The sequence below is a fragment of the Ctenopharyngodon idella genome, chromosome 5 (genome assembly GCF_019924925.1).
Source record: "Ctenopharyngodon idella isolate HZGC_01 chromosome 5, HZGC01, whole genome shotgun sequence".
In the NCBI taxonomy this organism is placed as follows: Eukaryota; Metazoa; Chordata; class Actinopteri; order Cypriniformes; family Xenocyprididae; genus Ctenopharyngodon; species Ctenopharyngodon idella.
In genome coordinates, this window is record NC_067224.1 from 5,834,464 (window position 1) to 5,860,893 (window position 26,430).

The window sequence follows — 26,430 nt, forward strand, 5'->3', positions numbered from 1 at the left end:
TTTCATTAATGTGTACGGACATACCATGACACTGTTTAGATTCCTTAATGAATTGCACATAGTATCTGACCTTAAAGCATCTGACCAAACTCCAGGTTTATTTATAGTCACGCCTCCATTTTAATTATCATCCTCCTCATCTTCCAGATCCTCTGTCTCTTCCAGGGCTGCCGTCTGCTCCTCCAGGGCTGCTTTTAAAGCCTGCTCTTCCTCCACACTGGGGTCCAGGGCTTCTGTGATTTCAGGTCCGCTGGGGTACTCGCTTTGGGGCGGTGGAAGCATTATTGGGGTGTAGGCCTCTCCGATATATTTCAGCCCCCAACCAATGTATATGTTTCCAAAATTCCTGTGAGGAAGCAGAAAAGGGACTGCTGTTTTACTCAGCAAAAAAAGTATCAGATTGAAAGAGATGGTTAGATGTACTGTTAGTAGGTTCGAAAAAGTAAGGTTCTTACTTTCCACTTGCATAAGCATAAGCTCCAGGCCAGAGGTTGGAGCGCAGCACAGCGATGGAAAACTGAGGAATGAGGTTAGAGGAGGTCATGGAGCTCCAAGGAGGGGTGTCATGAATCTCTGTGGACAGAGCACTTTCTGCATTAGAGCTGATCATTTAAACTGCTGGAGGTATTGTATGTAAATGTGATGCAGTGTGACTGACTTGCGTCCTCAGACAGAGGCGTCAGAAGAGGAGGCCCAATCTCAGGCTCCGGCTCATCAGGTTCTTCCTCCTTCTCTTCCTCCTCGGCATCTTCATCAGCGTCATCCGCAGACTTCTTAGTTATGTTTACCCACACACAGCGGCCCTAACATTCACATGTACAGTACTGTGCAAATGTCTGATTTTTCACAGAGAAAAGACAGTTATTCACATCTTTTGCTTTAATGTACCAGTAGGAAATATCAGTTTACATTTCCAGGCATTCCTTTTGCCATTTAGGGAGCCAAAAACAAAAATTCTGTCATCATTTACTCGCCCTCATGTTGTTCCAAAACCTCTATGTCTTTCTTTCTTCTGTGGAAAATTGAAGAGGATATTTTGAAGAATTTTGAACATTATTAAAAATATATTTATTGGTGTTCCGCAGAAGAAAGAAATGCACACAGTTTTGGAATCACATAAGGGTGAGTACATAATGACAGAATTTTAATTTTTTGGTGGACTATCCCTTTAGTTGTAATAATCCAGTTAGATATTTGTACGCACAAGAAGTCGGACAACAGACGGTATGATCCACGCAGAGATCTAATCTCCATCTGGGATTTCATGAAGAGTGAATTAATTTAATGTAAATACTGTTCATGTTACTGTATATCTTCATAAAAACTGACAACTGAATTCAAAGGTGTAAAGAGTACCTGAAAACCATACTTGAGTAAAAGTTCAGATGCCTTACAGCGAAAATTACTCCATTACAATTCACCAATTCCAAAGCAACTTTGAGTAAAAGTCTTAGAGTATCTGATTTTAACAGTACTCAAGTATTTTACTCATACTGAATGTAGGCTCAAAGATGCACTAGTCGTCGACACCTGAGAGACATGCCGGTGAAACACAAGAAACAGCTGATTTGTGAGAAGAGCAATCATATTTAATTTCTATAATCAAAATAAAACCGAACACCTCAAAATTGCAATAAATCAAGGTCAACACACCAGCCTCTTAAACGCTTACAAACTCTCAAGTCTCAGTTAAGCTCAAGTGCTCAAAAACAGCATAAGTAAATCAATATCCTTCAAAAAGCTATCTTCAATTTAATAGATAAATAAAATAATGTTTAATAAAATTAAAATGTTAAAGCCTTCTTGCACTGGATGTGCCGGTTTCTCATCGGTGTCTGCCAGTCATGTCCTCATCGCATATATAAAACACTAGTGATTCACAACTAGCTAATGCACTCGCATTCACGTAAAGTAACCTTTTTGACAAATTTCGGTGAGTAAGGGCAAAATACACAAGATGTAGTACTTGCAGTGCCCTGTAGATGGCAATATTGCTTATTTTGTAGCAGAAATAAACTGCTGCAGAAACAGTTAGGTGCCATGCAAAAAGTAATGAGTAATTGCATTAAAGAATACATACACATTAAATAATGTAGTCAAGTAAAGAGTAAAAGTTAATCATATCTTTGATATTCAGTAAAACTACACTCAAGTACAGTAACCAATTACTCAAATACTTTACACCTCTGACTGAACTAGGAGTGAACTACATGAATTTATGGTGTAGTTATTTTGTTGAATTGTTTGGGGGTCCATGAAAGAAATTTTTCTGTCAGATTTTTTTTTCTTTTTTTTTTTCTTCTTATTCTTTCAAATTTAGCAATTGTGGTAATTTTCTTTTACAAGCTGTTTGGAGCACAATGATTGATTTTTACTGTTTGCCATTGCTATTACTAGATTTATTATGGTAATATGTAATACATGTAAAAGGAACACTGCAGAAACTAAGTGTTAGCAAAACTTACTGAATATCCACTTTAATGGACATTTTAGGGCGGATGAATTCCGAACAGGCCGTCTGTTTCTTACCTGTGTAAGTATATGCTGTACATGATGGACCCATAGATTCAGAGACTCAGCCAACTCATTTACATGGATGCCCTCAAAGTTAGGATTCTCCTCAAAGCTGTCTCGCAGTCCTTCATCCTCAGCTTCATCCTCCCCAAACTGGTAGAATCCCAGAGGGCTGACGTGCGTGCCTGCTGAGATGCGTGCGATCTGGGCACGCAGGTAGTTGGCCTCATTTCCAGGAAAGGGAGGGAAACTTTCAACAGGAGCATCAAGCCTGCCTGAGAAGAGCCTGCAGATCTGCCGCGCTGCTGTGATCTGAGCGGGGGTGACCACCGGCAGTCTGATCCACGGCATGCCGGGCTCTTGACACACGAAATAAGTGAATTTGTTGGCGCCAGTGTGATTTTCTTCCTTTGGCACTGGAGGTGGTGGCTTATAAGTTGATTTGGGGGGCGGATCAGCCTGCAAGTAAAGTTCATTCATTTTTGTCAAGTTTGAATGTACATTTCTACAGTTTCTAGCCTTTCATCAGTACTAGGGAACAGGTACCCCATCAAAAAAGTATGTCTATATTTTGATAATCTATTTTGAAATTGTTATGGATATAAATTGTTTTTACCTGCAATTGTAAGCTGCATGCACTATAAAGATCTGCTTTGACAGAAGACATTTGGCAGTTTTGGAAACTACAGTGGATTGTATGTAAATGTCCACCTTATCCAGCGCTCTTTTTGTTTTCTGGTTTAAGGTGTGGTCACATTAATGAAATTTCACTAACAAAAAAGGCCCATTGTCTACTGTCATCAATACTGTAGCAATGTATGAAGCAACGCTCACACAGAAGTCACCTTCAAACCTAGCAGCTTTCTTTGGTTGCGAATTTGAAATGATGAAATCTGCATGGGGAAATCTTTCGCCCTCAGACGAAATTCCCAATTGCTTCGATTCCTATTGAAATGACTGGATTTCGGCTGTGAAAATTTTACAGCACCTTTATAAAATATCCCATTACTATTTTGGTTTTGAAAAAACGCTGAAAATGATTCAGTGTATGACTGAACTGTCCGAATGTATCAAAGTGAATTGCAAACAATTTCAGACCTTTTTTGCAAATCTGTTTGACTGATAAGATCAAAAGAGTGACTCATTGGTGAATCTGGCATCGCTAGTTCTGATTCTAAATGGCTGGTAGTAAAAACACCTGACACGTGATTGCTGATCGAAAAAAAGATTCTCCAGTCGGTATACGGTAATCTCCATTGAAAGACAGAGCAGCATCCGAAAACTTAGGCAGCTGACTTGTTTCCTCGCTGCCCTGTCAGGCAATGACTTTGCAGGCAGCGTTTGCTCATGAAGGCACCTCATGAAACTGATTTCGGACAGACATCTAAGGCAGCGTAACGGTTTAATGATCTACAGCAAAATAGTGCGAGCTTTGGTGAGAACTAAGTAAAAATTTAAGTACTACAATAGTAATTTCTCGCTAGAAGAGTAGGAAAACAATGGTCACAAATGTACATTTACACACAAACTGACCACCAACTGCAACTTTCAGACACCATCTTTAATTTTAACTCAACTGTCACAGAATGGAAAGCACAGGATCGTCAAAGGCAGTGGAGGATCCATCTATGCTGCCTTCAAAAATTGATCAGATGAAGGTATCCCAGGAGCTAACACTGGAATCAGACGTGCATTGATGCCTTCCTACCTTTGAAGGCATCCTCCGATGGCAGAATTTTTCAGATGCAGCCAAGGTTTTATCAGTAATATTTTACAGTACTTCCCTGGGACTTGTGCCCCAGTAAAAAAGCATCTAGTGACACCCCTTCCTCTGTATCCACAATTTTTTCCCTTTAAAGATCCGGTCACAGTAGCAACATTTTTGTGGGCAAAAAAGGCCATTATCTATGGAAGCTTGTTTCCGCCACAGCATAAAAAATAAAAAAGGCAATTGTGACTTTATCTCACAATTCTGACCTTTTTTTCCCGCTATTGCAAGTTTATATATCAGAATTCAGACTTTATAACTCACAATTCCAAATTTATAACTTCAATTCTGACTTTTTTTTCCTCAGAATTGTAGGATATAAACTCGAAACTGCTAGAAAAAAAAGTCAGAACTGTGAGATATATAAACTCGCAACTGTGAGATATAAAGTCTGAATTGCGAGATATAGCCTACTGTAAACTCACAATTCTACAAAAAAACTGTATGATATAAACTCGCAATTGTGAGAAAAAAATCACTTCAGTCACTTTCAAACAAGCAGCTTTCTGTTGGTCAACGCGGCAAATTTGTTTGACCAACATTGAAAATGGGCATGGGCAAGTCTCCGTGGGGAAATCTTTCATCCTCACATGAAACTCTAAATTGCACTGATTCTAAATTGTCTAATGGTTAGAAAGTCAGACTGGTAACCCGAAGGTTGTAGGATCGATTCTCAATACCAGCAGGAAATGACTGAGGCGCCCTTAAGCAAGGCACCTAACCCCCAATCGCTCCCCAGGCACCACAGCAAAATGGCTGCCCACTGCCCCGTGTGTGTTCGTTCACTACTCACTACTCCTAATGTGTGTGCACTAACTTGGAGGGGTTAAATGCAGAGAACAAATTCAGAGTATGGCTTACCATTCTTGACCTTCACATGTCACTTTCACTTTTTTTTTTTACCTATGAAATTTTGCTGTGGCCATACCTAAAAAGATATTTAGAGCTTCAGATTACTTAACTTCAGTAAGTTTTGTGACTTACAGCTTCCACAAGCTCTGCTTCATCCTTGTCCTCCTGTGGCTCTTCTTCTCTCTCCTCATCCTCATTGGACTGTTCTGTACTCTCCTCCTCCTCCCCTTCACCCTCTCTGAATTCCCCCTCAGCCACCAGGTAGTTGCTCTGTGTGCCGAGGATCTTGCCCCAGAATCGACAGCGCTGCAGACACTGTGTGTCCACCAGCTGTTTCAAAGCCAGAAAGATTCTCTGCATCTCCTCTTTCCCCAGACCCACACCAGCTTGCTCAAAGAAGAACGCAAGTTCTGCAACATTCGGTAGAGGAGAATCCACCTGTAAATGATACAGAATGTATTATTACAGAAACTGTTGTAAGCCTATTGTTTTGAACTGCTCATAGGACCCACCACAACCTCAATTTGTGTTTCAAAGATTAACCAAAGTCTTATGGGTTTGGAACGATATGAAGGTGAGTAAATGTTGACAGAATTTTTTAATTTAAAGAGATAGTTCACCCAAAAAAGTTGATGGTAGCCATTGATTTCCATAGTATTTTTTTTCCTACAATGGAAGTCAGTACCGTCAACTGTTTGGTTAACAACATTCTTCAAAATATCTTCTTTTTAGTTCAACAGAAGAAAGAAACTCATACAGGTTTGGAACAACATGAGGGTGAGTAAATGATGGCAAAATTTTCATTTTTGGGTGAACCAAGTTATCCCTTTAAATCACATTCCAAAGTTTCTGAATGTGATTAAAGAAGATAACGACCTAATCTAATCAAGCACTGACAGCACAAGTACACTTTTCAAGCAAGTATTTAACAAAAAAGGTCAGGTTTTAACAGTTTAGAAAGCATTATATGGGCCCTCACGGGCAACTTACCATGTCTTCCTCCTGATCACCTTCACCACCTGCCGCGCGCGTGAAGAGTGTCTTCTGCTGCTCGGCCAGCAACAGAGCTGAGGATGAGGACGGACTGTCACGCAAGGTGTCCTGCTTCTCCTGAAGGACACTTCCTTTCAGCTCGCGACTCATGTCCTCTATCACATCGACCGCGTTCTCTGGACGCTCATCCATAACTTTAGTTAACAGTCGTACGAGGTGGTCATAGCTGGACAAAGACGTTCAATTTAGAACATATTTTGTAAACTCAAGTTTCTGTCCTCCAAATTTAAGCAATATCCGCATTTTTGTAACGTTTTTTCTTTTCTTTCTAAACAATACAATCACACTGGGACATATTGAAGCAAAGTCAAATAGACTCTAGATTTAAATCTAAAGGTTTATGTCCCCGTTGTGACAACATGCCCCGCTAGGACAAATGTAACGTTACTGAATCATATTTTTTATTAGCATTAACTGGAAATACTAAAGTGAATCTTCATTGTAAGTTCTCGGTTTAGCCTCTGTTAAGATATATAACGGTGCTTAATAAATTAGTAATGACAACTTAATAAAATAATAACTGTGGTATACTTACAGATTGAAGTTTGTTTTAGTGCTGTTCTTCATCATGAAAGCCTTAAATCGAGCCGCCGCCTGCAGTCGGTCATTGTTTAACGCGTCCTCGGTCATCTCCATTTGAGTAAAACTTACAAACTACTGCTGACTAATTAAAAATAAACGATATATTTTTTCAATCCGTATTCTTATATTTCAAGGCAAATCTCCATTAACACAAACATCAGCGCATTTCCGCAGAGCACTTCCGTTGCCATGGACTCAGCTGTGTAACTACAACAAACGTGTTGCCCGGTAGCTTCTTTACTCTGATAGGCCGAATGCTGTCAAAATTAACATAATCATGACATACTTTAGTACAATAAAGCACAGAGACCAATGATTTGTTTCTCATTTTTGTTTGTTGGACATATTTTATTCTAGAAATGAAAACATTGAGGGACATACAAAATCAATTTATTCTCAAACTAATTTGAACAAAGAACCAAAATATTGTTTTTTTCTTTAAATTTACTTCTAACTTTCAGATTCACAATACACTAAACAAAGCAGTAAAGAATGAGACATCATCTCAAAGTCAGTGCCTTCATTCAGCCTCATTTCAAATGGCATCAGTCCACGCTGCTTTCTTCTGCTTCTGCAACAACATCCTCAGACTCATCTTCAGGTTGCGCTGCCACATCCTCAGGGTCTATCCGCAGGTCTATCCGGAGTTATATCTGCAGGTATAGCAGTCGACTCTTCCATTGGTTCCTCTGTCTTTTCTGTGATGGAGCTGGACTGTGATGCCTCCTCAAGCACCTCCATCTGCTTAAAGTGAAAGTCATTGGTCAGCCAGTGCAATTCACTCTTGTACTGGTCCGCAATGATGAGGATTATAAAGTTTTACCTGCAATGCTGCTTCAGATGAGACCTCCAGTGTAGAATGGGCCGTTTCTTCCTGCTCCATGGGCTCTTCTACTTCTTCCCTCCTGGTTGGGATCTGTTGAGGTGGTGCTGGTGGTTCAGTAAATACTACGGGCGTCGGGGCTGGAGGTTCTGCTTGTGGTACTGGTGCAGGCATTGATATATGCTTTGGTACTGGCACCTTAACAAACATAAGTGGACAAGAAAGAGAATAGTTTATTTGTGGATTATCCTAAGATTATCTATCTCCATAATTCTGTGTAGCAAGACCTTTTTGAATTACGACATGGTCACATTAGCGAAATTTGTCTACTGTCAATAGTGTAGCGATATAAAGTCGTCACTTTCAAACAAAGAAGCTTTCTATGGAAGCTTGTTTCTGCCACTAAATAAAAAAAATAATAAAAAAAAGTAATTGCGACTTTTTATCTCACAATTCTGACTTTTTTTCCCCTCACAATTGACTTTATTTGTCCAGAATTGTAAGATATAAACTTAATTCTGAGAAAAAACATCTTTATACCATCTTTAACATGACTTTATAACTCGCAATTGCAAGAAAAAAGTCAGAATTGAGAGATAAAAAGTCGCAATTAACTATTTTTTATTTCATAAATAAAAACAAGCTTCCATAGCTATCTGTTGGTCAGCGTAGTGAATTGCAAAATCTGCTGGGGAAATCTTTCACCTTCACGCAAATCTGCTGATCGTGTAGATTCCTAATGAAATAACTGGATTTCGCCCATGAAAATGAACAAGAGTAAATGTGACCGCACAAAGTCAGTGTGGAGTGAAAATTCACCCCATCTATTTTGTATATGCATGTTATAGATCTTATAGAGAGAATTAATATTTCATTAGAATGTCATAACTCAATCTTCCAGTGAAAACATTTAGTCCTGGTTCACTTAGTGTTCACACTGTAATTTTTAAAACCGAATCTAAATATACAAAACAAAAAGCAGCTTTTATGACGTATATTTTGCGACGGATCTCCGAACATCCAAAACAATGCTGTGTGCTAGGCTAAATGAGCTCTTTTAATGTGGTAATGGTATTTTTATGAGCTAAGAACTCACAAAGAGCTTCTAAAATGTGTAAAGGAGTCATAACAGCACCAGGAATTCCCTTGTCGCACACAAATAAAGATCTGCTGCAAGACGACTGCAGTTCTGATGACTGTACTGAACTGTAATGGACAATGGAAGTCCTATGTTGAGAAGAACTAGATATACTTGAGCATTATGTCCTTTTTATGGTTGCATCTTGTGACATCCCATGCCTATGGTCTGTGTTGCTTTTACATTTCAGTCAATCTGCACCAGAGTTTGATTGGAACACTGGGATTCGGATGGCAGCGTTCACGCTTATTTAAACTAACAGAGAAATCGCACCAGAGTTTGTTTTAATCATCGAAACCTACCAAGTGTGAACACACCGTTAGTTTGCTTAAACCCGACCCCTCCACAATCTAGTGCAACACCTCAAAATCCAATCAACAATCAATGAATAGAGCCATTTTTTCTTCTTTGATAATCTGTTGCACTCGGATGTACGTCACAATATAGAAGAAAAGATCTTCACTACTTCAGTTTCATCACGACGTACCTCTCGCTCTCTCTCTTCAATTACTTCTGGATGGTGAAGTTCAGGTTGTGGTTCTGGCTCCGGCTTCCTGTTGGCCTCAAGAACGGTCATTATAGATGTTGGAATGTGGGCTTGCTACAGAAACAATAAAACAACACGTTTAAATAAAAGGTATTTAGAAGTAACATTTTATTAACTAACGTTTTCTCATCTAAAACACTGAATACACAAACTTTTTTCACTTGCCGTACTATTCATATCAATGTTTTGGAGTAGTTTTCAAAAATATTTCAAAATAACAAATGGTATACAAATAATACTAAAATAACACTATGTTATTTACTAATATTTTGAATTTTATTTTTATATTTTAAGTCTTTAATTTAATTTTAGTTTAAGTAACTTTATGTGATTTTGCCATTTTTATTATTATAATTTAGTTTTATTTCAGGTTTAGTTGTAATATTACACAAGGGGATATTTCTTTGTAATGACCCTACAAGTTCAATTAAACCATCAATATATGAAGAAAATATTTTAGAGTTTTTAAATATGGGGATAATGCAAATGACCATGTTCGAGGATAAAGAGATGTAAACTTTCCCTCTGAAATATTGAGTTACATATATATGTTTTTTTTTTTTACATATTAAAAAAAAAAAAAAAAAAAAAAAAATCACCATTTTTTTTTTAAATAAAAAATACAGTAAAAAATAATGTAAAATATTATTACAATATAAAATAACTGTATTCTATTTTAATGTATTTAAAATGTAATTTATTCCTGTGATGCAAAGTTGAATTTTCAGCATCATTATTCCAGTCTTTAGTGTCACATGATCCTTCAGAAATCATGTTAATATGCTGCTTTGGGGCACAAGAAATATTTCTTATTATTATCAATGTTGCTTAATATTTTCGTGGAAACCATGATGCAGTGGCATTCCAATGTTTGGTGTAAGTGAGATTTAAATAAATTAATTAATCCTTTTATTCAGCAGTGTATATATTTATGATTTCAGTCTCAGTAGCCATTAATTTCCCAGATGACACTTATCTGGGACAAAACCTGACACTTTGGTGATACGTACTTGGTGAGGGGTGAAGGAGTGCACATGCTGCAGGAGCGGCTCCCTCATCTCCGGGCAGCGCTCAAACACACTGGCCAATTGTGGTGGAGGTAGCTGAAGTAGAACGTTATAGGACTGTGGTTTGGTGCGCTGACAGCACTTTACAAAGCCCTCCCACACTTTAGGATACTTCCACACCTGTACAATCAATCAACAGTCAATCAGTGTACAGGTTTATCAGCACAAGATTATCAAATGAGAGATGGGTATGGGATTACTGGCATTGGCCAATAACTGTGCCATTCATGAATATGAAGGGTTCTCTGTCCATTGACCTGTTTGAGGATGAGCCGAGCTAGGATGTTCATGACGAAGCCAGCCAGGCGAGGGTACATAGTGAGGGACTGGATGACCGTACGCATCAGCAGTATGGGGAGAGGGGTCTGCTCCATCAACTGCTGCATCACCACGGCCAGCACCTCTGATGTGTACACATTCTTCTCCCCAAAACACAGGTTAGTGGCTACAGGGAGAAAAGAACACCAAAGTGAAAAAAAATATCAAAAAGGGTGAGAAGAAAAGCAAAAGGGGGAAAGAAAGATTTCTCACCACATTGGAGCTATTTAATAGGCATCTTTTCAAATTTGTATTATTAATATATTAAATTTCATTTAAACTACACTAAATTCAACTAATTAAACTAGAGGCTACACATGCATATTTTATATATATATATATATATATATATATATATTTATTAGTGGCCAAAAGTGATGTCCGGAGGGGATATTTCTTTGTAATGACCCTACAAGTTCAATTAAACCATCAAAATATGAAGAAAATATTTTCAATTTTTTAAATATGGGGATATGCAAATGACCATGTTCGAGGATAAAGAGCCGTAAACTTTCCCTCTGAAATCTTGAGTTACCATTGGCTTACTGACTTACAGACTAGCCCCCGCACAGATCCCACTCTCTCTTCCTTCTTCTCCTGAGTGCTGTGTGGGACCGGAAACCCAGTCCGACTGCAAGGTCAGGCCGGCAGTCCCCAAAACATGAAGCCATGTGCAACTTCCCCGACCATAGCAGACTCAAACTAACCGCGAAAGATTGTCAACATTTCTTCATTCATCGCACAAGAAATCGATTGCAACTTCAACACCATCGACTCACAAAACCTTCTTCAGAAACTTTACAGACTGCTTCAACGGCAAAGGCAAATGCAAGTATCGTACGTTTAACAAGGTGTTTTGAAATAAGAAGCTGATGGTTCTTTTCATGCGGTCAAATGACTCTTTTGTATTGACTCATTCCCTGTTTCTGTTTCATTCTGTAACTTTGTGTGTGTATGTGTTTGTTTAGATTAGTTGTCTTTGTGATTTAGTTAACACTTGTGCACAATACATATGAGTATTAGGTTCTGATTCTCTGCTTGCAGCAAAGTCAATTTAACGATGCCTGATCTTGCTACATGCTCTTAGTAGTACTGTACAGTAAGAAAGTTATTTCCCTTACCCTGGAAATTAACATTTCTTAGAATTAATAAATAATCAAAATTAAGTGTTCGCTGGATGAACTGATTATTGACTGTAATATTAGTTCAACTACATCAAGTTAATCTGATAACTGATCCAAATATTCATAATTAATTATAACACATTATGATTAACTATTAATATTTCCCTTTTGAGCTTATTTGTATGTATCTATGTATATATATATATATATATATATATATATATAAAAAGTGATGAACAGAACATCAGTGATAAACAGAAGCATTTAACTATATTTTAATTAAAAAAAAATGATGGCTGGACAGGGACTTGTGTGCAGCAGGATACCTTTGATGATTGACTTCATGTCACACTTGGAGGAGTCAATGTTGTGTAAGGCGATGAGGAGCTCTCCAGGAGTGAGTGGAGACATGGAGGAACTGCCCTCACCTACAGAACAGACACACAAGTTCACTAGACTTCTACTGATCTACAGCAAAACATGACACTGAAATGACATCATTCTGAAAAGACCTTCAGTGAAACCTGTAATACATATAAAACAATGAAAACCACCTAATTTGTTTTTATCAATATCACCACACATGCACATAAGAATTAGCATGTATTACTGTGTTGAGTGCCCAGCAGTCTGTTGAACACCTCCTTCACCACGATGGGGTTGAGTTTGATGAGTTTGGGTAGAGCCTGGATCACCTCGTTCTGTTCGACACAATCAAGATACCATTATAGATGCAGTGTCCACAGAGCACTTTTAACCTTAAAACCATTTTAACCGCCTTTTAAAGTGCAATGTGTCAATGTGTTCATTTCTGAGATTGACGTGTTAAAAGTAATTAAAAGAAATGCAACTAACACAGCAATTAATTTTTCACTTCCTGAAGTAGCTATGCTAATCTAGGGATGCTCGTACATTTCAAGCTCTGTCTGGCTGCCTGTTTTTGATCCTGTCAGTAACCTGCTCATCTCAGTGATTACAGCATGCAGGTGCAAGTACGAATAATAACGATCAAAAGGATCAATCCTCACATAAAACATTGATACAAAATGTTTTAATTAGTAAATGTATTACTTATTGTCACAATGAATTGTCAATACAAAAGCACCTAAGAAGGACAGATGAGATAAGACAAACCTTCTCCAGGCCGTTGATAACAGGGATGAGGAAACGAACATCTGGCACTCGCTTATGATAAAGATCCCTCACCCTCTCCACCAACTCAGGAGATGGAGGCACTGTGGAAACGATACAATCCACAAAGGTTTACATTTACTTCAGAGATGCATATGCAGACACACTCTTTCTTCTCTTTCACACACACACACCTTTATCAGTGAGTATGTGTAGACAGCGAGTGACCAGCGTCTCTGCTCCTTTGGGACAGTTCTCCACTAGGAGCAGCAGGTCAGGAGAGCTCATTCCCATTCCTCTTATCTATAGAAAAAAACATTGATGAAACAAAACCATTAAAATGTTCATAATTGAACCGTTTTAAATGAAGAATAAATACAATTATCTGTTAGCTGTGAAGCCAGTTATATGCTAGTGTACAAATGCTGTTATTGTTAAATTTCCCCTATTATGCTTTTTTGGATATTAGCTTTGATGTAGTGTGTAATATAGCTGTTTGTGAATGTAAAAGGTCTGTAAAGTTTTAAAGATCAAAGTGCATGACAAATAAAATTATGATTTCCTAAAAGAAAGATTTGATTCTGAACTGCTGAAATGAGTCGTCAGTAATTCCAGTCTCACTTCCTTCGTGCGTAGGTTTGTAACAAAATTGCATAATGCCAGCCTGTGGTTTTCATTGTGGTCTTCACGTCTACTTTGACCCTCAAACACTGTAGCTGTAGCTGAGGTCTGGAAGAGTTTGGTTTGTGTTTTCGACATGTCGAGAAGACTGTTTTCTGCACTGCGAAAGCAAATCCACTTTGCATGCACTTCCAAAGAATCAGGACTCTGGCTCGAATTTACAAGGTAAAATAATTACTGTTTATTTTACTGTGTATACAATTGCTGAGGGAGAGCTAAATTTCAGATATGATAATAGGCGTTTTGTTTCTTACACACGCTGTAAGCTGTAGACCAATCGCAACAGACTGGGCCATCTGACCAATCAGAGCAGAGGAAGCTCTTGGGAAGGAGGGGTTTAGAGACTGAATCCTTTATGAAACTATTTCAGACACTCTGAGAAAAGAAGTGATGCTGCAATGTATATTATGAGAAAATTAAAGTGTTTTTTGACCTTGGATGCATGTAAACCTATTGTAGGAGACCTCCAAAACAAAATTAGGAACCTTTAAAATAGCATAATAGGGGCACTTTAACTATTAAATTAAAAATCATTAGTTAAGCTACATTACGAAAAAATGGAAGGACTACAAACTAGGTGTTTTTCTTTTGGTGAGATTAACTCCCTTTGGCTGGACTTTCTGCTTTGTAACTTTGCAGATTGTTTATGCAAAGCACAAACAACTATAGTGGGCGCTGTCAGGAAGTTCGCTAACAGTATGCTGATGGTCATGTATTTCAAAACATTTTTTACCCCTAAGCGAAGAATGAAAATAAACTTTGCAGTGAGTATTTCGGGGCCTCTAGAAGGTGAGGTGGTCTTACAGGTTGTTCGATGACCCTGAGAACACTGCGTTTGATGTCGGCGATGGCCTCGGTGTAGACAGAAGCCAGCTCATGCACCAGACGATGGTTGAGGGGCAGGAGAGAGAGATAGAGGTAAAGGCACTGCCGCACAGTCTCCTCTGTCCAGGGAGATGCTACCTCTGAGGACACAGCAGGATTGAGCTCATTATTTTAGAGCACAGTTCACCATTGAGTTCATTTTACACTATTCTATTAAAGTAATAATAAAATTTCTTTCTAAATTATCTAAATTAGTTCACCCAAAAATAAAAATTCTGTCATTTACTCATCATTTACCCTCATGTCGTTCCAAACCCATAAGACTTTTGTTCATCTTCAAAACACAAATCAAGATATTTTTAATGAAATCAGAGATTTTCTTATATTTAAATTAAATTATTCATCATATAAATTGATTGTGTCTCTTCAGAAGACCTGGATTAAACTGCTCGATTCATATGGATTTGAACGTTTTGAAGTGTCAGAGTTCTGGGTAAATTAAATTTCAATGGAGGGACAGAAATCTCTAAGATTTCATTAAAAAGATCTTCATTTGTGTTTCGAAGATGAACAAAAGTCGTATGGGTTTGGAACAATACCCTTTAATACACAAGTATGAGCACATAGACCAAAGCACAATTATATCATAAACTGGGATAAATCTGAAGACTAGGAAAAGTCTTTGAACCTGTATCCTCTCCTGCTCCAAACAGAAGAGAAGGTGGGTTTGGGTGGACCAGAAACTGCATGTAGGTGAGAGCGTATTTCTCAATACAGTCCTTCAGATGTTCCTTCTCATACATGCGCTTGATGAAGCTGAGAGCAGTGGACCGCACCTGAACATCATTGGGATTGTTATTATACTATGAAACTAATTAATGCAACAATGAAAGACAGATGATTGGAGGTTAACCTTTTCTTTTTCATGAGAGCTGAGGTTCAGAAGGACATTGAGGTACTGGTACTGTCTGGAGGGGCGTTTGAGGATGAGCTCCTTTAACGTCGACATGCCCAGGTAAACACGTGACTGAAAGACAGGTGAGGAAACAAGATGATTTTATATATGCTGCTCCTTGAGAACTTTTTAAATGATGGCATCAGAAACTTAAGGTGGTTAGTGTAGAAGAGTGGCTGACCTCGTCCTCACAGTAGCGTTGAATCACCTCCAGTGCCGAGTCTGTAATGACCGGAGCCTCCAACACAAGCTTGGTGAAAAGCCTGAGATAAATGAAATTCAGGAATAGTGAATATATTTTAAACATGCCAGAATATACATGTCAGCAGTTAAAGACAGTCTTGCAAAGTTTCTTTTTTTTTAGTTCACATAAAAACACGCATTGAATTTGGGTAGCTGACAATAGCTTAAGCAGAGTTAATATTTATCTATTTTGGGTCAGGATTAGGAGACGACGAGCACATGAAGCTTTGTGTCGTGCTGCTTATATTTATCAACCAGCAAAAACGTCCCCTCCTGCACCCAAAACAAGGCATCTGTGGATGAGAGTCCAAACAAGGACTGCTGGGATGACATTGTCCCAGACAATAAGTGCAATGATAATTTTAGAATGACACGACAGCCATTTATTACACTACTCAACAACAATAGCTTGTTCCATGCGTCATACTGTATGTCATTATGCCATTTCTACATCGTTGCAAAAGAGCATAATGTTCCAGTTTCAGTTTTCAATGCAATCAAGTGTTTACATGTCCTATCCAACCGATTAGAACATTTTAAACCACCCCTTACAATCCGAATTAAATTTCCAATTTGAAATTAAATCAGATTTAGGCAATTCATTCCAATTGATGTGGTTACATGTGACTTTTATTCTGACTGTGCTACTAGTCCAAATACAAATGGATTATTAGGGTTCATGTAAATGCAGCTAATGAAAAATATTTGGGAAGTTTAAATGCCCCTGTTTTTTTTATTCTCATAGATGGTGTTACCGTTTCAATGCATTATATGACTGACAGACCGCAACGGTTGGAGTTAAAAATCTTATGAAAAATCTTACAAAAATTTGTGTTCTACTGAAGAAACAAAGTCACCTACATCTTGGATGCCCTGGGGGTAAGCAGATAAACATCAAATTTTCATCTTTGGGTGAACTCTCCCTTTAAATGTTACCCATTTAAAAATAAATGGACCAAGTAATTTTCTCCCCAAAACATTATTTCGACTCCAATCATATCAGGGTCTAACAAACTGGGGCTAATGAGTTAATGAAACGCTAATAATTAACTGATATAAATATAAAATTAATTATTAATTGAACTAATTGAAATAATTCATGAAAATGAACTAATAACTTTAAAATAAAAACAAATAATTTTATGTTTACCTGCATGTCATGTGACCATTAACCAATGTCAGAGAGCAGTGAACATGTGAATGTGTTTTTAAATGATTGAAAAATTAACTTAAAATGTGAGGGGTTACATCATGTGAATATTTCAGGTCTGACAAAAGTTTGAGAATCCTTAATGTATAACAACATTATATTGGCAAGCAAAATAAAAAAAACTGCACACTGAACATTCTGATGAACTATTTTCATTCACTGACTGTATCATGTTAATTAATCATTTGTGACATTACGAGTTGATTCTCACCCATCCCTCTGCTCAGGTTTCTCCTGCAGGCCAGACAGAAGTGTGAACAGGCATTGCTCATAGCTGTCCAGAGAGCCGGAGGGCTGCTGACTCAGGTATTCATTGTACTCGTGGTACAGCAGGGAAAAGGCCAGCTCACTTCTGCTCCGCATGTCCTCCAAGATAAACTGCAACAAGTCATTTTTCTTCCCTCCCTCAAACTGGGTCACCAAGCGTGCAAGCAGCTTCACACGGACCTGGGAGAAGATAAAACACAGAGATGAACAGATATAGTGGCTGAGGTAGTATGCATAGAAAAGTCACCAAAAGCAGACTCACATGGGACATCCCACTCTGTGCAATGGTCTTTTCTGATTGGAGGATCCGCTTGATGGCCATGTTGGTAAGTTTCTCGATCTGAGCCTCTGAAAACGGCTGAACCACGTCGGCCAATTTGAATACTTTTTTTCTGCCACTGGCGCCAAGAGCTCTGAATGAGGGTTAATGAGGATTAAAACAAAGAGAGAAAAAACTAGTGTCTCAAATCTACAGTTAACACACAAATGCAATGTTTCCGTTCCAAAACGTAGTGAGCCCCCTAACTAGATGGCATTTAAAGAGGACCTATTATGCTATTTTTTTTTTTACATTTTAAACTTTCTTTAGTGTGTAATGTTGCTGTTTGAGCATTAAAAAGGGCTGCAAAGTTACAAAGTAATTTCAAAGGAAGTTATTCTCTATTTCAGTAAGCACCGTTTCTGAACTCCTCAAAACACCTTGATTGTAGTCTTGAGTTTTCTTCCAGGAACGGACACGTCACAATATCCCGCATTTAAATAATTCCTGCCCAAAGGCATACACAAGGGGCAAGACGTGGTTGAGTTGCTAACAGACAGCAGACAAGTGGCTAGTAGTGACAGCAGCGGCAATCCACCCATCACCCAAGTGGCCATGCCCTTAATTATGCAGAACTTTGAGGCATTTAACACACTCGCCCCGCCGAAAACCTACATAGTTCAACTTACATTTCATAAAGTTGATTGACGACGAATATGAAGCAGGGCAACAACTCACTGCGTGATGTAGCCTAAGAATGCAGTGTCCATAAAATTCAAGATATGAATTTGGCCAACGAAAATATTAACTATAAAGTAAGAGCAAAACTGTTTGTTTCTGAATGAATCCACATTTTGAGCGAATCAATGAGGTGAACCAATGATTCAACAGCCCATTCATAAAGAGAGCCATTTACTTAATTCCTGAATGAATCAGCTGTTTGAATGAATCTAATGAATGAATGACTCAATGACTGACGCATTTAGACATTTACTTCCACCTACTGGCAGTTTTAGTTTCTTATTTAGAGTATCACTTCATTTAAAAATTATTTCATTTTTCCATATCAATTAAAAAAAAAAAAAAAAAGTTAGTTCACCCAAAAAAAAATTCTGTCATCATTTGCTCACCCTCATGGCCACTACAGCCTAAAAGTTTATGTGTAATATGTTGAATCTAATAAAATATTTTTTTTTTTCTAAAGCTACTTTTTGTAATGTCCATTTGATGCTTTTGTCATTTTACACAATAATGACTTTAAATTATCTTTTGGGATAATTCCTCAGCCAAATTTGATGTGCGATTAATTTGTGATTAATTCGATTAATTAATCACCACATTGTGTAATTAATTAGATTAAACATATGAATCGCTTGACAGCCCTAATTTATTTCCGTATTTATACCTGTGTTTGTGTAAATGTAGTGCTATGGGGACACTCTTACTTGGCCTGTGTGGTGGGCAGTATGGGCTCTGGAAGTTTCTTGATCTGAGGTGCCTCTTCAGCGATAGGGCTTTTGTAAGCCGCCACCGCCCCCACCACTGAGATGGCTTGACCGAGGGACACTGCAGACAGCTTGCGGATGATGAGAGGGTCTTTGGAGCTGGACTCAGCCGATCCTCCCTCTTCCTCCTTCACCTCTTCATCTCGAGCCTTACACAGCTCCAGCCCTGTGCAGGAGGAGACAGAGGAGACGATGTTTAACATGCAATGCTACAATATGCACAAACCCCTCACCGTCTTTACAGCTGTGCTGACAGGAACTAAAGGAGTTTATCTCTCCTTCCTTCAAAATATCCATCACCTTACCTGGTCCCAGTCCAGCCCCAGTCATCTGTGTGGCCATCAGCCTGGCTAGATGTTTGATCTGAGCATCAGTGCCGGCTGATTCTACAGGCGTGTAGGTGGCCTGGAAAGAGGCTGGCATCACTTCAGGCAGGTAAACCATACTGATGAGCACCTGCATTAAAAGAAAGCAGAAAATGAATAAAGTGAACACACATGTAAGTTACAGTAATAAGCAAGACTGTGTACTCAACACAGAGTTCCCAGACTTTTTGACAAATTAATTTTCTATTTTGAGAACACACTGTCTGTGAATGTCGTGTCTGTGTGACACACATACGACTCGTGTGCACAGACGCGCGCCAGTATCGAGTTCTCTTTCGTGCTTGAACAAACAATAACACACAGAATTACGACAAAATGCCTGTTTTGTCGAGTATACTCATAAGAGCGGTCTCAAATGAGTTAAATAACGTCTTAGATGAACTTAAAGAGTTGTGAGAAAATGAGATGCGCGTCAGATACACATCATGTTCGGCAGCAGCAGCTCTTAAAGATAACAGAGAAAATTGTAGCTTTAATAAGGATTAATCTATATTTAAGTTATAATTTATGCAGTGAAGACTGTAAAGTGTTTGATAACTTCATTAAATTTCTGTATATTTCCTACCTGTTAGACATGTAGGAAGGCCACAGGTAAATATGACATTTATTATAATGGGTTTATGTCAAGATTGTTTTAAGTTCACTTAAATTAAAATTTATTTTTTAAGCCTAATACATGTTGAAATTGAAAGCTTTCAGTTATACTGTAATGTTGATTGTCTATAATTAATATTTAATATTCATTCATAAAAAAAATGCCATTAGCCAAATATTTAAAAAGTATGGTCTATAAGTTGTTTTTACATCCATTTGGAGAGTAACTGTGAAATTATTACAATATAAAAATATTAAAAACAATGTTTTTAACTGCGATTAATCGCAATTAATTACAGAAAAAGGTGCGATTAATTGGTTACATTTTTTAATCGATTGACAGCACTAATACATTAATTTATACATTTATTGCTATTATTTCAGCATTTAAAGAAACACACTTTCAGTTCCTAAACCAAACCAAACCTCCCACACACAAAATTCAAGAGGAACGCCACTGTCAAATGTAGTTCAGACCAGACATGTTATGGACTGAGCAGTTTAGCCACAGTACGCACCAGGTTGGCCACATTCTCTGGGGACAGCAGAGGCAACAGGAACTCAGCAGTGAGATCGATGGCTGACTGGGTGCCAACAGAGGAGGATGGTTTTGGAGTGACGACAGGAGCTGGTTCCTCCTTATCCTCATCATCCTCCACTAGAGCGCCCTCTGCAAGCACAAACAAGGCATTATTCCCCTTCTTTTCAAAATCAATGCCAACAACTGTTTGATCCACAACAAACAACGAGCCATGCAGCTCATTAAAACAGCCACTCACCCATCTTGATCCTCTTGCCCTCAACATAGGGCTCATGGTGGAGTCTCTTTCGGGGTTGTACGGTGGCTGGCGTGCAGCGGGTGATCTCGCTCTGAGACATGCCAAGGTCCAGCAATAGAGTGGAAATCTGGCCCTGGAAGTCCACGCTGCTGGGGTGCTTCAGCACCGCGACCAGGTGCAGCTTCAGGTTCTTGCGCACACTGCTCACTTGAGACTTAGCCAGAGTCGGGGGCAGGTTAGCTGGGGAACACAGCAAAAGAGATTAAGAACAAAAGAAATGATTAGATTTGTGTTCAATGCTCTGGATAATGTCAGTAAACAGAACTCACCATGTAGCGTCTCATAGGCCTGCACCACCTCAGACATGAACATGGGCCGCTGTCTGGCCAGCGTCGCCAGTGATCCCAGTGCAGTGGTGAGATTAATGCTGGAGATGGCAGGGTGCACCATGAACTTTAACAACTGCTCCAGAGCCGACTTACCCTCCTCACATAAGGTGTCTTAGAGCAGGACAGGAGGAAGTGAGGAAGATGAGGAGAGAAGAAAAAGGAAGCCAAAGGAGAGAATGAAAATATTTTTGTAAAACTTAAGAGTTTTGACCTTAAGGCAGCACAATTTGGGAGGAAAAAATCTGATAAAAATTCAGAATGCGATTCAGAAACAAAAGCTACAGGTTTGCTGCGCTTGTTTGTAGGGCTGCAAAATTTTTGTTATTACATATGACTTTATGACCATTAAATAATAAAAATAACAATAGTAATTATTATTATTTTAATTATGATTATTATTAATAAATAATAATATACTATAATCTTTGTAGTCTTTGGGGATTTGGTCCAAGCTGAACTATTTGGCCAATTTTTTTGTGATTATATATCAATATACTAATACTAATAATAATAATAATACTAATAATAAGAGTAATTATCCTCATTATTTTTATTATGATTAGTATTATTACAAAATAAAAAATAAATTATAAATTTTTATTTTATCATATTTATAATGTAATATTATATATATATATATATATATATATATATATATATATATATATATTTTTTTTTTTTTTTTTATTAATAAATAATATAAAATATATATGAGTTGCCATTTACACAATATGCGTTTTTGCCATTCATTTACACAACAAAGGCATTTTGAGGGCCTGAAAACGCAAATTTTTGAAAAAGGGTTTTAAAGTGCAAGATTTTGAAAACAATAACGTTCTCATCTCCGTGTAAACTACAAAAAATGAGATTTTGTGAAAACGGTGACGTCATGCGCATGCGTATTACATAATTAGTCTATAGGCGCGTAGTGTTTCTTTACAAAGTGACATCGCCAACTACTGGCCTGGCATGAAAAATGCAGCATTTTTAGTCGTTTTAGTCAGATCTGTGTGAATGGGGATAGATTTGACAACGTTGTCGTCTGTATGCAAAAACGCAAAGGAAAAAACGTGTAATAAGTGGGATAATGTACATTGTTATCTCAGAATAAACCAGCTGGATGTACATTATCCCTTACTAAACATACTTAGCTTCTAACTCAAACACTGGTGAGTAAAATCTAACAAATTATTAGCCAATGGCTAATGACAGACATTATTTAGATCACTGTAGAGGGTTAAAACATAATAATAATAATTTTATTTTATAGTATAACTGTAAAATTACAAATCTACTATTTATGGCTGTCCTAATTTCTTCATTTTCAAATGTTAAATCATCATCAAGCATTTATTTTGGTGTAAAACTGTAGAGAGAACTTAAAACTTCTCTTTTGTTGGCAACAGCCAGTTTATAAGTGTGTCTCATTACAAGTTTAGGAAAATGGTTGGTGCATGTTGCGCTCCCAAATGTACGCTATAAACAAACCAAACTCAGAGCAGATGGAAAGCAGTATTTACTGTGAACCGAGGCGCTCTGAGACACTGCAAACACAGGATCGTGAGTTGCACACTTCACTCTGAAACATGTAGCTCATATATTTAGTTAATTAAATTGATAATCATATTGAAAGCAATATCATGATTTCTGTATTATTTCGATTAATTGTGCAGCCCTATATGACATTAACAAAAAAATAATACAAAATTTTCATACAGAGTTTGAAAATGTGATTCTGCTCTTACCATATCGAATATATGCGTGGTCTTTGGGGATTTTGTCCAGGCTGATGTCTCCCTCCTGCTTCTTGGGCGTGTCGGAGTCAGGTGTCCGTGGGGAAAGAGTGATGATGAGGGACTCTGTGAATTTGATGGCGTGAGTGCGGACACCGTCGTTATCGGAATCCAGCAATGCCAGAACATCCTCTTTCATCTGGGTCACCATATCCCAGCATGCCTCCTGCATCTCCGAGACACTCTTAGTGCGCACCAGCCACTAACAGAACAAATAAAGACCATGTCAGACACCCAAAAATATCAGCCCAGCTATACAATGAATGTTTTGTAATGACTGATACCTGTAAAGCCACTTTATATAGCTGCGTGAGCGTCAGAATGGCCTTTTTCACCACATTCACACTCTCATCTCTCATCAGCATGTTCAGGTTGGCAATCAGCCTCAGCAGAAGCTCATTGTCTCTTTTGCTGAATAAACAAAAATTGACTGGTCATGAAGTATTGATCAAAGTATTACATACTGGATGCTTATAAGTGCACCAGCCAACACTCACCATGCCTCCTCAATGAATCCAATGACAAACTTCCGCACCTCAATTGACTTATCGGTCTGAAATGCGATGATTTCCTGTTGAGGATGGATAAAAAATGAAAACATGAATTTAATTTCTGTGTTGGCAATATTTACTCAAGCTGGTGAAGATGGTATGGATTATAGAACTTACATCCAGAAAATTATCAAGCAATGAAGGGTCCTTGTTGATGATCAGCTCCTGCACCTAATAGTAAAAGGACATAACTACATAAACATGAAAACTAAACAACTGATTTTTATATTTACGACAATATGGAAAGGATTTTAAAACCTGTTTGAGGACAATAAGCTTTTCCTCTGTGGAGATGAGGGCCGCCTGGTTTAGCAGTTCCACCACCTGATGGAGAAAAACAATCCATGCCAAATGTCACATTTGCAAAACAACAACAAAAACAGCAATATCTAGTGCTGTTATTCGTAATAAGTGACGATGGCCGGTGTGTTACCTTCTCGCTGGTGGTCATTTCTGAGGCTGCGGCTTCTTCATTGCTGTATAACTGAGAGGCCACGGTACCATGTGCTTGTTCTCCCATGCCTGACGCCATCATGAAAAATCTAAAGAAAAGAGCATCACAAGTCTTCATAGAAGGTTTACAAATGGTTAAAGTCACCATGAAAAATGGACAATTGTTGTTTTTATAGAATATTACAGTATTTATTATAAATGAATTATTTGTGCACATCATTTTTTTTTTTTTTTTTTAATTCATGTGCCCTCATAATCTTTAATCAATATAACTCTCCCTCCCCTTTTGCAGTGCCACCTCTACTCTTCTCTTCTCTGATGATGCATTTACTGGCTCGAGGGCGGGACAACCTGTCACATATATAAGATCGACCAATAGCAAACCGCAACCATCCAATGAACCAATCAATTCCCCATGGACAAAATTAAGTCCTGCCCCACATTTGTGCTTGTTCGGAAAGACGTTTTACTCAGATAAACGTTTCAATAGAGAAAAGACTATCACAACTTCCGTTTCATACCGACTTTAATTTCTAAATTAAGATGAAGAAAAAGGTGAGCACAATTTCCATATTGTAAATTGTTTAATTTTATATTATTTGATCTTATGTAAAGTCATGGTGAACTGCAACTTAACTGAAGGCTGGAAGACAAATTTAACTCACACTACATTCTTCATTTAGATCAATTTTCATACTACATTATACATTTTTCACTAAAAACCTTTAACAATGTTGGTTTTTCCATATTATATACAGAACATTGTATATGTATATGAGCAGTGCTTCATCTAGAAATTTAAAGTAATCCCTTTTCACAATGTAATGTGCTTTTCATTTTATTTTGTTCTTAGTAAATTAAATACATCATGATCTGACCATCATTTTATCAAAACTCTCTTAAGGCAAGATACTACAGGCAAACCATTTTTTCTCTGGCACTGCTCAATTTTGAGATTTTGGGCTATTTTGCTTCCATAACATTTCAAACTAGTGGAAAGCTAAACTAAAACCAAAATATTCTATTAAATTTACCTGTTTGTGCCTGTATATTGAAATTACAATACATATCTTTAAAGCCAGATTTGTAAAAATTAGGGGTTTTTTTCTCATGCACTGATCCAGAAATCTCTACTTCAGCAGCACCAAACTAACAGCTTTATTCTGAAGGTTTTTATAGAGGGGTTTGTTCATATATCATTCACCTGATTATTCCGAAATAATTTTTTTCTGACTGTTGATAATATCTTCAGATTTATAAAGTGATAAAAAGAGATTTCAAAAAATCCCCTCTGTAAAAACTCTACCCACTCTTTATCCCCTCTGTAAAACCTGTTTACCCTATTCACCTGTGGTGTCTTGACTTAATACATTGAGTACAAACCCAACAAACACAAGACAAAAAAAGAAACCCGTCAGAGAGAGGTGAGCATGGATTGTCAAAGAGGCAGACATCTGAGGTGTGTCTAAAGAACTTCAGATCATCATTGTTGTTGATCATGTGGTAAACAGAAGACTTATCATGGCAGAAGTTGCCAAATGAGTTTAGCCTAATCTACAAAGGTCCATTAAGCCATAGGATTATTTAGGTAAGAATCCTAGTAATTTTGCAAGATGCTCTTTATTTTTACAGTACAGAAGTACACAGCAACTGGGATTACTGCAGTGTCACACAACTCTTAGTATCATACACCATACACAATTCAAAGTATTATTGACTTCAGTATTAGCACTCAATTTACAAACTGTCAGAAAACATAATAGCAATGTTATGTCTTCAGTGATATTAGAGCATTACGGATTCTACGCAGATTTATTGAGCTAATGAATGTTACATTAGATACTTAAAGTACATTTACAGTACTTTATTCAGCATCTCTAAAGGCAAATTGAGACGTTTTTCTTGCATAACTTGGTGGTTAAAATGACTACATTAAAAGTAAATTCAAATTTTGTCATTACATGTCAGAGTGGGCTTATGTTTTGAAACTTGAGCTTGTGTGAAATTGAAACAAGTTCAAACCGAATGAAAACAATATTAGGTTTTAAATGAATGTGGGACTAGTTTGGAGTTTCAAACATTTACCTGAGGAAATACAGCTAAGCGAGACAAATAGCAGGGGAAACATTGCCCTTTTATGCAGATAAAAGTGCTGAAATAATGTTAGAACTAGTACATACTGAAAAATGAAACTGAATGAAAATAGCTCGTTGATTTCTCATAGAGAACTGGGCTAATAGTAGCTAGATAACTCAATCTTATAAAACAGGCTTCCTGGCTGTCATAAAATAGCATCTTTAGTAAACGAGTATCACAGAGAAGTAAAACTTACTCAAGAGAAATCCTTTTAAATTCTATAAAATGTGGGGAATTAAAATTCATAGTTAAAACCTGTCGGTTAGCACTGACGCTAAGCAATATTTCAGGCATGAAAATAGTTAAAAAGCACAAAACGTATTTTACCTTACTCAGAACTTCTTTTGATAACTTCTCACGTTGGAATTACATATTCATAAAATTCACTTAGTTGCAAAATCATCAGTCCTTGCAATTATTATTGAAAAGTATTAATTTGCGCCATGCTCAGAGGAGAATAATCTACTTCCGGTGTTGAACGTGAGGC

At 37.6% G+C, this 26,430-nt stretch overlaps 2 protein-coding genes across 3 annotated transcripts; both read right to left on the reverse strand.

Annotated features, from left to right (window-relative positions):
- Positions 1 to 77: 77 nt before the first annotated feature.
- rsph4a (radial spoke head component 4A) lies at positions 78 to 6,949 on the reverse strand. The gene is made up of 7 exons (XM_051894003.1): positions 6,723 to 6,949; positions 6,125 to 6,353; positions 5,267 to 5,572; positions 2,530 to 2,973; positions 659 to 803; positions 456 to 573; positions 78 to 346 (listed from the first exon to the last, which is right to left on the reverse strand). Exons 1-7 carry the CDS (start codon positions 6,821 to 6,823, stop codon positions 121 to 123), a joined length of 1,569 nt encoding a protein of 522 aa, XP_051749963.1. The 5' UTR covers positions 6,824 to 6,949; the 3' UTR covers positions 78 to 120.
- Positions 6,950 to 7,085: 136 nt separating this feature from the next.
- On the reverse strand, positions 7,086 to 26,425 carry sympk (symplekin). 2 transcript variants are annotated; one of them, XM_051894108.1, is made up of 27 exons: positions 26,271 to 26,425; positions 23,788 to 23,896; positions 23,613 to 23,678; positions 23,472 to 23,525; positions 23,301 to 23,374; positions 23,088 to 23,214; positions 22,756 to 23,005; positions 20,951 to 21,121; positions 20,622 to 20,861; positions 20,361 to 20,512; positions 19,168 to 19,318; positions 18,803 to 19,028; positions 17,361 to 17,511; positions 17,043 to 17,278; positions 15,560 to 15,641; positions 15,337 to 15,450; positions 15,112 to 15,259; positions 14,403 to 14,563; positions 13,112 to 13,220; positions 12,921 to 13,021; positions 12,397 to 12,487; positions 12,113 to 12,214; positions 10,602 to 10,789; positions 10,288 to 10,464; positions 9,218 to 9,331; positions 7,593 to 7,790; positions 7,086 to 7,510 (listed from the first exon to the last, which is right to left on the reverse strand). In XM_051894108.1, the coding sequence occupies exons 2-27, from the start codon at positions 23,887 to 23,889 to the stop codon at positions 7,388 to 7,390; spliced, it is 3,708 nt and encodes a 1,235-aa protein (XP_051750068.1). In that variant the 5' UTR covers positions 23,890 to 23,896; positions 26,271 to 26,425; the 3' UTR covers positions 7,086 to 7,387. The 2 variants fall into 2 exon arrangements, with proteins under 2 accessions (XP_051750068.1, XP_051750067.1); XM_051894107.1 differs by having other exon boundaries at positions 7,086 to 7,513.
- Between the last annotated feature and the right edge of the window lie 5 nt (positions 26,426 to 26,430).

Bases quoted from the DNA above. Each gene is read 5' to 3' on its own strand.
- rsph4a (XM_051894003.1), bottom strand. From the start codon at position 6,823: ATGGAGATGACCGAGGACGCGTTAAACAATGACCGACTGCAGGCGGCG. The intron at 2,974-5,266 runs GTAAGTCACAAA...CTTTACTTGCAG, and splicing joins AAGCAGAGCTTGTGGAAGCT to GCTGATCCGCCCCCCAAATC. The intron at 574-658 runs GTCAGTCACACT...CTCTGTCCACAG, and splicing joins GCCTCTGTCTGAGGACGCAA to AGATTCATGACACCCCTCCT.
- sympk (XM_051894107.1), bottom strand. From the start codon at position 23,889: ATGATGGCGTCAGGCATGGGAGAACAAGCACATGGTACCGTGGCCTCT. The intron at 23,526-23,612 runs GTTTTAAAATCC...TTTTACTATTAG, and splicing joins AGCTTATTGTCCTCAAACAG to GTGCAGGAGCTGATCATCAA. The intron at 13,221-14,402 runs GTAAGACCACCT...TTTTTTCTATAG, and splicing joins TCAGGGTCATCGAACAACCT to ATAAGAGGAATGGGAATGAG.